Here is a 13,396-nt window from a genome sequence, read left to right as displayed (position 1 = left end):
GGCAACAGAAGACATACATTGTCTGCATAGAAGTTTATGATGATCCATTACATAGACATGTTCAGATGAACGAGACCAAGTTAGCAAAATAAAAAGCAAATAATTTACCTGTGAGACCGTAGGAGAGTCATGACCATGAAGTCAGAATCCGTAAGGAGTATATTTCCTTGGGCATATAGTTCTAATATCACATAATGAGCATTGGAACCTAGTCCAAACTGAAAGAGAATTATCTGAACCCAAAAAGAATAAAGAAAGGATAAGATAAAAGATCATGAAATTAACCACTAACTGAAAGACAAAGAACAAATGAAAATTCCCAAAAATAAAATAAACCCAATGCACTGATAGAACAATAGCATATGCAGTATACCCTATCATAACCAAGTTGCCGCACATCCTCAAGCCTTCTCGTCCTTATATGCTTCCTCAATTTAAGTGTAAATCCAGATGGAGTGTTACTTTTGTCCCTAAAAAGAAGGAAATCGGAAAAGAGAACTTCAGAAAATGAAAAAATTCAAAAAAAAAAACTCAGCATATAGAATCCAATTGCATATGTCATTGATCAACAAAGAAGTAATGCACTTTCCATAAAGAATCAAGTATGGTTGACAGCAGAAAGACAACCATTAAAACATTAGATCTTATGTTTCTAAACTGTTTATATCCTAACTTGGATTTCCTACTTGTATATTAATAACAACTACACCTCAACCCCAACTAGTCGGATCTACAAATCCTCTATATTAATTCTGTTCTATTCGGAACCATTTAATTCCAATATGGGTAAGTATTGACTTGGCAAATTAGGAGTTCTCTAAAACAATAAGCCCTCTAAGTCTCACACATATTCCTCTATCCAGACCTAATGTAAATCTAACTCTACTTTGTATGTTTCAGTGTATTTAGTATTTCACATATAAAAAAGATATACTAAATGCACTGAAATAATCCAAATCATATTTTCATATTTGTACTTACATTTCTTTTCAGTGCATTTAGTATTTTCTAAAGAACAACACAAATAAACTAAAAAATATCAACAAATTCTTGATTGAGGCATAGTTGATTTATTCATTGACTTATATCCTGACTTGGACTTTCTGTTATTATTCTAAATGCAGAAAATTGAGGGATTTATATCATGGGCTTTAAAGGAATGTGTGCTTGAAATAATGACATGCAAAGATATCGCAACAAGAAGCAGTCGGTTCTTTGAATCTCAAGTCTCAACATTGAGAGGTTGGATAAATATGATATTTGTTGTATATTGGATACTGAAATTAGTTATTTTCATTGCAATTTCATATCATTTGGTGTTTTAGTGTGTGTGCTTCAAATGTACACTTCACTTCTTGCTTTTTGCTTCAAACCCTTTGGACCTTGTCGCTTTTTGGGCCATTTTGCTTTTGAAAATGCAGGATCAATGAGTTAATTTGTCTCTAGTGCTTAGTTAAAGTAGAAACGTTGGAGATACATGTGAATTGGGATCCCAGGAGCTTCAAAAGATACAGTTGGTCTTAGGGTTGGCCTTAAACTGATTTCTTGGATACACTGCTACTACAATAAGCAAGGATCCATCTGGAATATGTCAAAAAGGTCATCAAAGCTCAAGGATACTTGGAAGAGGTGAAAATTACTGAACAACTTATACAAACAGAACAGCAGTTGTCCATCAGGAAACTATATTCTCTATTTAGAGGTGATTTCCCAAAGGTTGCCCGGAGAAAGCAAACGTGCAATAATCAAGGAGCTCTTAAATGGTTATTTACATTGAATATTGCAGCAACACGGAAGACTAAGCACCAGAGACAGACTAGCATCTTGGGGTCTAAACTCTAGCGTCAGAAGTAGCATGGCCTCTTTGCATGAGAATGAAGGAGTCCATAATCATATTTTATTTGAATGTGATTACTCATTTGCAGTATGGAGGAAGCTATTACAAAGGCAAGAGTATAATAGATCAGCCCTAAGCTGACAGCATGAATTGGAATGGGAACAAGAATACAAAAGTTCAAGGAAAGCACCAGATGAAGTATACAGGGCCACTCTTGCAGGAAGTGTGTACCTCATATGGAAGGAAAGAACCAGAGCATTTTTCAGAAAAAGGAGATCAATCCACAAATCATTGTAAGACAAGTAATACAGGAAGTGGTGTATAGATGTTCCAAGAAGAATCGATTAGTTGGTAGGCTAATGGAGCTTAACTTTTATCCTTAGATTTGATGTACAGGATGAAGAGGAAGGATGTTGTAGAGAAGTAAACTACTTGGTACAAGACCAAGGCAGTATAGTTGAGATTTTCGCCCTTACTTGTAAACATCTTTCCTTGGGAATTAAATTTCCATTTACCAAAAAAAAAAAAAAAAGTCAACAAAATCAAATTTCATAGTTTTATATTTTTTAAACTGAAGTAGATATAATAAAAAATGTTCATAAATGCACTGAAAATCATCTTTCCATAGTAAAGGAGAAAAGTGTATAGGTACCGAAGATAATCAGTGGTATGCAAGCGGACGCCACTTTCCATGAGCAACAAAACCTTCTCACTCTCCCCTGATTCACTAATTCCACTACTGTTCATGAGCTTAAACACATAGGTCTGCAATACCAACACAAACAAGAAACATTAACCAAAGCAATGGCGGTCGGTTTGCATAGAAATGAGAAAGAAAAGAGCTGAGAATGGGAACCTTTGGGGAAAGATCATAAACGTTGGAACAGCGCATCCCGATTAAGCGACGCAAGCATTTGACCTCTGCGGCAACATCCGCCGTGTTCATACGCACCTTCACCATTTCGATTACAGGACGACTTGATTCTTCGTTGCTTCTACTATAGACACAAAAATTGAATCTCTTTTAGGGATTTTGATTTCTTGGACTTGCAGCTAACTCGAAATAGCTTTGAATTTAGAAAGAACATCCATATATAGGTATCCCGGTAGAAACCAGAGAGAGTGTAGAAGAAAAAGAAAGCGTGGAGCTCAAGATTTGGGCCGGGTCAGGCCACTTCCTTATACTTTTTCCTTTTTTTCTTTGGGCCTTTTAATTGTCACAAATTTATGATTCTTTCACCTACAAATTGAGATGTAGGAATGAAGGGTTCAATAGCAAATAATTTTGAAATGAAACTAAAAGGGGGTTGACATTCCTACTTTTTTCAAAGGATTAATTACTTGAGTGGATTCCTTTTAAAAAATAATTACTTATTTTAAACATACTCTTTAATTATTACCATTTATAACAGCTTCTTTAATTTCTCTCTTTTCTCTGTCTCGCTCTTTCTCCCTTCCTTTCTTTCTTTCTTTCTTTCTTTCTTTTTTTTCTTTCTGTTATTCATTCTCCCTTCCTTTCTTTTTTGTTGCTCTTTTTCCTTTTTTTTCGTAGAGTAGTTAATGATTTTAGACTGAATAAAACTTGTATCAATAATTAATTAGACAAGTAATTTAATTGTAACAAATAAAGAGACATAAGAAACTGCAAAATGAATTAAACTTGAATTAAAAATGTATTACAAACATATTAAAGTTGAATTATTATAAGAGAATCAAACATGAATGCAAAATGTAGCAAACAAAAGAGCATTCTTTGATCTGCATATAAATTGAAAAAAACTTGTATCAATAATGAATTAAACAAGTAATCCAATCGTAACAAATCAACCAATTAATTGCAAAATGAATTAAACTTGTATTTAAAAGTGTATTACACAAATATTAAAGTTGAGTTAGAAGAGAGAATTAAGCATGAATAGAAACATGTAACTAATGAAAGACCAGACATTGACCTATTTAGTAAATTAAACTTGTATCAATAATGAATTAAACAAGTATCCAATAGTAACAAATAAATCAAAAAACTGCAAAATGAATTAAATTTGCATTAAAATTGTATTACACAGTATTAAAGTTGAATAAGAAGAGAGAATTAAGAATGAATGGAAAACGTAACTAACGAAAGACAAGACAATGATCTCTAGAGTTAATTAAACTTGTATCAATAATGAATTAAAGAAGTATCCAATAGTACCAAATAAATAAAAAAACTGCGAAATGAATTAAATTTGCATTAAAATTGTATTACATAGTATTAAAGTTGAATTAAAAGAGAGAATTAAGAATGAATGAAAAACGTAACTAACGAAAGGCATGATAATGATCTATAAACTGAATTAAACTTATAAGTTATATCAATAATGAATTAAATAAGTATCCAATAGTAACAAATAAATCAAAAAACTTCAAAATGAATTAAATTTGAATTAAAATTGTATTACATAGTATTAAAGTTGAATTAAAAATGAATTGAAAACGTAACTAACGAAAGACAAGACAATGATCTATAAGCTGAATTGAACATATATTATTATTCGTGAATAAAACATGCATTATATGTATCTTATAAATTATTTTGAATTATATAAGAAGATGATATATTTGAAATATGTATTATAAATATATTGTTCATGATTTTAATTCAATTTTAATACAATTATGAAATAGATCTAATTCAACTTTAATACAGTTGCAAGAAAATTTCAAACTCTTCGTCTTCTTCAAGTTTTAATTTGAATTTTCTCATAAAATCAATGCTAAAGTTAATGAATCTCCTATAAACTCCAAAATGTTATTTTCAATAATATGGAAGAACAACTTATACAAACGCATCACACTTTCGTAAAATCCAAATAATGAATTCAAAGCTTGAAGCTTTTTAATGGTCATCAATGGCTTGCTGCTGCAATTTTAGAGATTTGAAATCTCAATTTGCACACACGATTTTGTACAATTTTTGGTTCTTTGTATTCTTCTCCTCGTGATATTTTCGGTGTAAATCCTGCAACATGGGTATAAATCGATTTGAAGAGATGAATATTTAAAGATAGTTATTTGAATTAAAATTTTGAAGAAGAAGAAGAAGAAGAAAAAAAAAAGGAGAAATCATATGCAGAGAAAGAGACGAATAAATAGGAAAGAAAATAGGTCCGAAGTTGTACAATTTTAATTCCATGAAACTGATAGATTTAGTTAAAAAGAAATTATAGTCATAAATGGTAAATATTTCCTCAATATAGCATATCTAAGTGATTTACCCTTATTCAAATAAGACGCAATATCGTGATGACTTAAAAATTAATCAATTAATTAATGTATAAATTATAAGAATCACATAGTGTGGAATATAAATTACATCTTATTATCCCTATTAGTTTTCATTTTACAGAAATCCCTTAAAATAAGAGGGATCCGAATACATAAGTGGTGGCCGGATACATAATTTTTGATACATTCAAATCTGGTGCTGTTGCGCTTAAAAAGGAAAAAATAACGTAAAATTCATTAATTAATTCCAGTCCCACAAATCACGCCTAACAGGTTGTAAACAATGCATCCAATACCTAACAGATTCACAAATTTGAAATTTCAAATTCACAGCTTCTCCATCGAGGAACTATTACTGCCGAAAAAGTTCTAAATTCAAATAACTCAAAAAATCGTTGTAGAAGATGAATATATCGATTTTGTTGAGGTTGGGTGAGCGAAGTGATTTATGAAGGTTACAAATGAAATTGTCGTTGGATAATCTATTTGAATCTGAAGTGACAAGATTGTAGTAGTACCCTAAGCTGAGAGGACTCAAAAACTTAGCGAAGATGGTGATAGTTGCGACGTTCTTTGCTATGTCTGTAGGAGCCTTCGCTTTCTGGCAAACCATGGACAAAATTCATATTTGTATCGCTCTTCATCAGGATGAGAAGCAAGAGAGAATGGAGAAGGAAGCAAAAATCAGAAGAATGAGAGCATAGCTAATCAGAGAAAACAAAGAGCAGGAGTCTCTTGCCTAAGCTGCCAAGAATTGCAAACCTAGGTGCATTCAATTTAACAATTTGTTTTTGTTGTCTTTTTGAATGTTTATGAACTTCTGCTTCTATTTCTAATTTCCATAAAAATCATGTAATGATGGTCATGAATGTCTTCAATGTACTTAAGTTTGGATTTGTCTCAGTACTCTGCTGTCAATAGCATGATTATGCTTGCACTGTTAAACATGTAGCTACTTTTAATCTGACAATGTGGATGGAGTATGAAGGCTTCGTGCAAGTATTAACAAAAACCTATGAGGTTTCAATGGTTCCAATGCCAGATAAGGAGGATGGGTTGGTTCCAGACTATGTTTTAGATGAAACTGTGTTGCCACCTAGATACAAAAGGATGGTCAGACGACCAAGGAAACGAAGAATAAAAAACGCAAATGAGAAGATAACAATAAACACAAATTGTTGCGGACGGTGTGGACAAGATGGTCACAACATTAATGTTCAACCATCCTTATGAGTTTTGAATAATTTGCACTTCTAATATTTTTCACTTTTATATTTCCATTAAATAAAGTGTAAATTTTGCTTGAGTTATTTTGATACATTATTTATTATGATTGTTGTTGTTCAAATTAATAATTCGTTAAGATTTGTGTGCCAATGTTATATCACGTAAATAATTATTTGGATGTTGTTTTAAATATAAAGAAGTTTGGAATGTATCAACCTTTAATTAAAAATTCTTGTGTAACTGTATCATAATTGATTAACTATGATACATAATTAAGATTTGTGTGTCAATGTTATATCACGTAAATAATTATTTGGGTACTGTTTTAAATATAAAGAAGTTCGCAATGTATCAACTTTTAATTAAAAATTCTTGTGTAACTATATCATAATTGATTAATTATGATACATATTTTATACCATTAAGTGTCTCAAGAGTTGAAATGTTACATAGTTATAAAAAAATGTATCATATACATTATATCAGATGTATCTCATACGTGAATATAAGTCATGTATCATATACATTATAGTTTTGTACCATATACATTTTATTTGATGTATCATATACGTGAATATAAGTCATGTATCATATACACTATAATTTTGTATCATATACATTATATCATATCAAACTTAAAGTAAATTAGTTATGTGTGTGAAGATTAACTTTGTAAAACAAAAATTTATACTTCAAAAAATTTAGTGGATCATAATGCATCTAAAGCAATATATTGAAAACACAAGATGTAAGAAATTACAAAATACTTTAATAAGAATAAGTTTTTAGAGAAACAGTCTAAAACTTAAGTGACATTGTCTTAAAAACAAAAAAACATAAAACATTGTTTGTGCAAATGTGCTTAATTACTAATCTATTTGAACCAAATCTTCTTCAGATGGTGGTGTGACTTGACCCTTAGGCTTTCGTGGATCATCATTCTCGCTAACGTATCCACTCTCGGCCTTGTCGCTGCCATATCTCCACAACAATGATGCGTATCTATTGCGCAAATAATCTGAATGAAAACAATCAGATGCTATAACAAGTAGGTTGCTCAGAAACTCCGCAAGTGTAGCTACATATACACCACAATCCCTACAAAAAATGAAAGAATATAAAGTATATAAATAACTTACACATATGATTCAAAATAAGAATATATAATACTTACATGCTATCACTTCTTTGTTGCATAATGTCTTGGACAAATTCAACCTTGAAAGGATGGTGTGGCTCTAAAAGTGTACCAATTTCTTTGGCTTTATATTCATCAAGTTCTGACCAGTGGGTTCGATCTATTTTTTCAAAGAATCCATTGTCAATGAGGTAAGTAGGTAGCATTACCGACAACTTTTTTAGAGTCATCCAACTATTAGTAAAAATACAGAAAAAACAATAACATAACTAATTTTCATATCAATGTATCTTCATTGTTTATTTGATACACATGTAACAAAATGTATTTGATACACATTTAAATTACAAACTATAAGATACATTTCATAAAATAGTTCAAAATGAACTTTATTTTTTGATACATTTCAAACACAACTCCAAAACTAAATTAAAATTAGGATTTTAATGTATCAAGTAATATTCAACAGACTATGAGAACATTGTATGAAAAAATAATGTATCTTCACTATTTAATGTATCAATTTATATCTATTCAACACACCAAATGCCATAATGTAACTACAACTAAAATTAGGGGTTTTAATGTATAAACATATTACAAATCAATTAAAATCCAACAGACTGTGTGAATATTTTAGTGAAAAATAATGTATCTTTACTGCTAATGTATCAATTTATTTCGACATAAACATACTAAAATGCCATATCAAACACAAAAGGTCAAAAAAGATACGAAAACACATACTTTGGATAGTAAAGATCGGGAAATTACAGGTGCTGCTTTTCTTCCCCTTTTTTGGAATTTTTTTTGCTACATTTGATTTTGGAGAAGAAGGAACTTCCTTTTTCGAGTTGTCATTACTCTAATTCTTCATTGCTAATGTGTCATGCAAAAGTTTGGATTTGTTTTTAGCCCAATTTTCATCATCAGAATCATATATACAATTAGTATTACAAGAATTTAGTTGAGTAACACCAATACTAATGAAGGAGTCTGATCCATATGTATCATGAAAAAAAAAACTGAAAAATAAAATAAAATTGAAGAAGACAACAATGGCGACTAAAAATTCTACCTATTCAGATGTTTGAAATTGTTTTGATTTGAGAGAGAATATGTAATGACCCTAAAGGTCATTTTTGGAAATTTTCATAAAATGACCGTTTTACCCCTCCCGATAGTTGCCCCGAGCCCTAATTGTTGTATTTTCGAAGTTGCTTTGGAGGAAAATTGATGAAAAGTTGAGTTTTTGGAAAGTTGAGTTTTTAAGAGTTAAAGTTTGGTTAAAAGTGCTATTTCGAGTCATTTGGAGTTTCGAGACTCGAATCGGATTTCCGTCGATTTCAGCAGTTTTAGAATGTCGAAACGGGTCTATAAAAATTTATGGAGTCGAATTTGGAGTTAAAACGAAGATTTGAGGTCCTAAGTTGCTATAATTGTGAAATTTTGATCAAGAGTTGACTTTGGTCAACAAACGAGGTTTCGGTGCTCGAAATGGAATTTCGAGGGCATTGTTGGATTCAGGGGTGATTCTAAGTCTAGAATGAGTCTTGGTTGAATTTTTAGAGGCCCCGAGTGCGTTTCGAGTTTTTGAGCCTAAAGTTAGTTTCTTGACGCCTTATCGGATACCGGGTCAAGGAGACCTCAAATTCAAATTCCGACGATTTCATTTAGTCCGAAATGTCCTTTTCAAGCTAGTAGCATATTTGGTTTGTGTTCGGGAAGTGCCAAATGAGTTTTGAATGAGCTTTTAAGCTTCTTGGATGCTTTGACACTATTTCAGCAAATTGTGGCAACTAAAGGGTTCATTACTAGTTTTAAAGGTCCAAAAATTATTCCGAAGGTTTTGAAACTTTGAGCATGAATTATAGGACTTATCTACAAATTTTGGTGCATTTTCGCTAACCCGAGATTGGAATTTTATCGCAAATAAGAAATAATTGTTTACCGAGTAGAAATTATATTTGACTGGGCAAACGAGCATGAAATTGAGCTCCAATTGAACGAGCAGGTCCGTATCATTATTTAAGACATTTACAAAAAAGAATCGGGTCATTTCACTATCGTATGAGGAAATTACGGTCTTTTTAGTGAAAGATTAACTGCTGTTTTTCTGGTGCATAACAGTCATGCACTGTTATAAAAATCTCAGACTGTGTTCATTTGGTATTTTGAGCATATCGGGAATTCTAGAGATCGGAATGGAGTGATTCTTACGGGTTTCTTCTTGAATTAATATGAGGGTTAGTATTCAATCTTCAATTCGACATTTTCTCATAATTTCTTTATCTGGTTTTTTTTCCCTATCCGTAAACCTCTTGGGAAAAATTGGAGTTTTATCGATTTGGACTCCCTTTTTGATGAAAAAGGTATATTTACGATCCTTATGTTATGGGTAAATTGATTTTAACATAAAATTATTGATTCATCGATTATTTTCATCATATTAACTGCGTACAATTTGGACTTTCCCGGTAAAGTTAAAGTTTGATAAATTGAGAATTTCAAGGTCGATCTTAACTCCATTTTTGATGAAATTTCATATCTGAACTTATCTAAGCATGGGTAAGATGTTTTTCAAGAGATATCTCATTTTCGAGTCGGGGTTTCGGATCCGAATATTTTAGGCTTCTTCAAGAACGTGGATTTTCCTTCAAATTGAGTTTGTGAATTGATTTCAACTCCGTTTTCAAATTGGCTTTCACCATTAGCTTCCAAATACTTTAAGGATCATTTTACATCAAAATTTTTTAGATTTGGGTATTATTTTTCGGTATGAGACTTTTGGACCGTTTTGCCCTTTTCCCTAAATTTCTTGATTTTGTTGTCATTGGACTCGAATTGTGATTGTGAATAATTGTTTGAATAGATTATCGTGATTCGGATTATACTCGGAAAGGAAAGGCTCAAGTCAAGTAACTTTTGGAGTTCGTTTTAAAGCAAGTGGCTTCCAAACTTTGTAAAACTCTTAGACTACGCATGACTACTTTCCTAATTGTGTTGGGGAGTAATGGGGATTGAGGATGGGTTTTATTTGTTGATTGAAATTGTTGTAAATGAAAGATGGGGAATAAAACGAGCTAAATGTGTTATATGTGACTTGAATTTGTTGAATAAGTCATGTGATAACTGATATTAAGGGGATAGAAGAGCATGAGTAGGCTATGATTGATACATACATTGATGTTGAGACAGATGATGTGTAATACTATGATGTGGTCGTGATATGGTTGTGATTGAGACAGGTGATGTGTAATACTATGATGTGGTCGTGATATGTGATATGGTTGTGATTGAGACAGGTGATGTGTAATACTATGATGTGGTCGTGATATGGTTGTGATTGAGACAGATGATATGTAATACTATGATGTGATCGTGATATGATTGTGATTGATGACATGTGCATATTCATTATTCATCCCATGTGTGAACTATCTGTTGCATGAGTTCTGAGACACTGATATGAGGATGGATGGATATGAGACACAGTTGAGACTAGCTCCGGCTAGAGATATATGAGATGGACTAGCTCCGGCTAGCGATTTGGATGCCGATGGGATCTGGTTCCGGCGATGATAGATGGTCCATGTGTGGCCCCCATGGGTTATGATTTGAGTATTCAGCACAGACTGATTACGTCAACAGATGTGTATCGTAGGACAGACATGCATCACGACTACATGACATCATTATTGCATTTTGCATCGCATTTGCCTTATCTTTGTCTGTGATGTGTGGATTGTATCGGTTTACCCTTCTTATGTGGAATTTGATCTACTTGCTCTTATTTGTTGATCTGAGGTTGATGAGAATATACTGTTGGTTCTGCCTGTTGAATATGATATGTTTAGTATAGGTTGGTTGGTTTGCTGCTAGATTGAAGTTTCGGTGGTTCGGTTGGGATTGAAAGAAGTTGTTTGTAGCTGCTAGTTTTGCTTAGTTTAGAGTTACTTGCGAGTACCTGTGGTTTTCGGTACTCACCCTTGCTTCTACACAATTGTGTAGGTTGACAGCTCTCTCTCAGATTCGGCTTAGTAGTTTCTTTAGCAGATTGAGCTTCGGGACATACTCGAGAGGTAGCGGTTCATTCTAGACGTGCCATTGAGTTATCTTTACTTTCAGTTTTGTTCTATTCGAGAACTATACTCTGAGACTTGTATATTTTTATTCGAATTCTGTATTTAGAGGTTTGTACATGTGACAACAAAATTCTGGGTAGTGTTGAGTCTTAATTAAAGTCTTCCGCTTATTTATTATCTTTTATTCTCGTATTTCTACTTCTCTATCGTTGTGGTTGGGTTAGGCTGACGTGTCCGGTGGGAAATGGACACGTGCCATCACATCCGGATTTGGGGTGTGACAGAATATCGGTTGAAAATTAAATTGATTTGAAAACTGTAACTGCTACGAATGTGGAGTGGATTTAGGGAGAGAAAAGAGGAGTGAAAAGAGGAGTGGATAAACATGAGTTTTGGCTGACGGATTTTATGTATATGGAAGTTACAAGAATTGGGAGAAATAAGGGATTTATGAAATATTTTAAAAAGGTAGGGAAAAATGAAAAATAAGATAAATAAAGGTGTGTATATAAGTAATTTATCCTTAATTAAATTAATTTTAAAAAGAAAATAATTTTAAGGAGTGCAATCTTAAGAGAGTTGCCATTTAATTTTAGGATAATTAGAAAATCAATTAATAAAAAATGTCTAAGAAATCAATAGATTCTAGGTAAGGATTCAAGTGATCTCGAAGAGAAGTTATTAGCATCTCTCAAAATCCATAACTATGGGTCCCGATTAAACTCATTTATTCAAATTGAGAAGGAGATAAAAATAATGTACAAGTATAATAAACATGAAATATAAAAAAATAATAAATTAAAACAATAATGTGAGTAACTGCCTAATGTTTGTCTAACGACAATAATATATACAATAATGAATCAAAAAAAAATTATTCGAACTTCATTCGAATAACTTCCTCAGGAAGCAACTCTGGGCACTATTAGTGATATCTCTTGATTGATATTAGGATATATCTTGATTGATTTTTCATATCTTAGTATCTCATTAGTGATTTAGTTTCTATTATGATTAAGAGAAGATCACAATACTTTATTAGATGAATATTTCCTTATTTGTTGTTTACTCTCTTGTATAAATACTCATACATATTAATAAAATACACACTTCTCTCCGACAGTAAAGTTTATAGGCACCTGTAAAGACACTTAGTAAAAATATTACTAGTGGATAAATATGAACCAAAATAAATGAAAGAAGTAATTGCTCAAACATAAAATCCGTCTTATTAACATGGGAGGCCTTGACAATCGACCGTAATTTCTTCATCTGCCAATTTAAATTATAATTAACGTATATGAACTTAGACTAAAATTTTCATCTTTTAAAATGGGAAGACCTCAAAAATCGACGAAAAAATTCTTTCATTGATAAATTTAATATATCATTATAAACCCAAGAAACTATAAGACAAAGAACGAAATTGTCCAAAACAAACACAAATGACAAACTAAACAATAGCATAAAACTGAAACAATCATCATTCCAATATAATTAACAATATCAAATCCAATAAAAAATGTCAAACATTGATGAATGGTTATTGAATAAATTAATAAAAACAACAGTTACAACATAATCAAATGGGCAAACAAATTAATAACAAAATTAAATAATATAAACTACTCTCTTCCTTCCATTTTGTGTGGCACTTTTCGAATTTCGAGATTCAAACAAGTCTATTATTTACTGTAAGTTTTTCATAGATCTTTTAAACATAGATTGTGACTTATAATACTTTTTACGTAGTTTACAAATATATAAATTTCATTTCAAAAAAATTGAAGATTTCATGCGCAAATTTTCGGTCAAACTTAAATTGTTTGACTCTCGAAAAAC

General features: G+C 31.7%; 1 protein-coding gene and 1 pseudogene across 1 annotated transcript in view; one reads left to right on the top strand and one right to left on the bottom strand.

Moving 5' to 3' along the window:
• Positions 1 to 2,845, bottom strand: part of LOC125809049 (uncharacterized) — a 33,719-nt gene extending 30,874 nt beyond the window's left edge. The window contains exons 1-4 of the mRNA XM_049488722.1: positions 2,694 to 2,845; positions 2,490 to 2,602; positions 374 to 470; positions 109 to 233 (exon numbers count right to left, since the gene is read on the bottom strand). Of these exons, the coding sequence (XP_049344679.1) occupies positions 109 to 233; positions 374 to 470; positions 2,490 to 2,602; positions 2,694 to 2,798 (440 nt within the window). The 5' untranslated portion in view covers positions 2,799 to 2,845. The remainder of the gene's footprint in view (positions 1 to 108; positions 234 to 373; positions 471 to 2,489; positions 2,603 to 2,693) is intronic.
• A 2,767-nt stretch (positions 2,846 to 5,612) lies between these two features.
• LOC125809048 (uncharacterized) lies at positions 5,613 to 5,847 on the top strand (annotated as a pseudogene).
• Positions 5,848 to 13,396: the final 7,549 nt, after the last annotated feature.

This window comes from Solanum verrucosum, unplaced genomic scaffold, assembly GCF_900185275.1.
Source record: "Solanum verrucosum unplaced genomic scaffold, falcon-dt-bn FXZP01000296.1, whole genome shotgun sequence".
Taxonomy (NCBI): Eukaryota; Viridiplantae; Streptophyta; class Magnoliopsida; order Solanales; family Solanaceae; genus Solanum; species Solanum verrucosum.
Note: the sequence above shows the minus strand (reverse complement) of the source record. Positions and strands in the feature narration are given on the sequence as shown.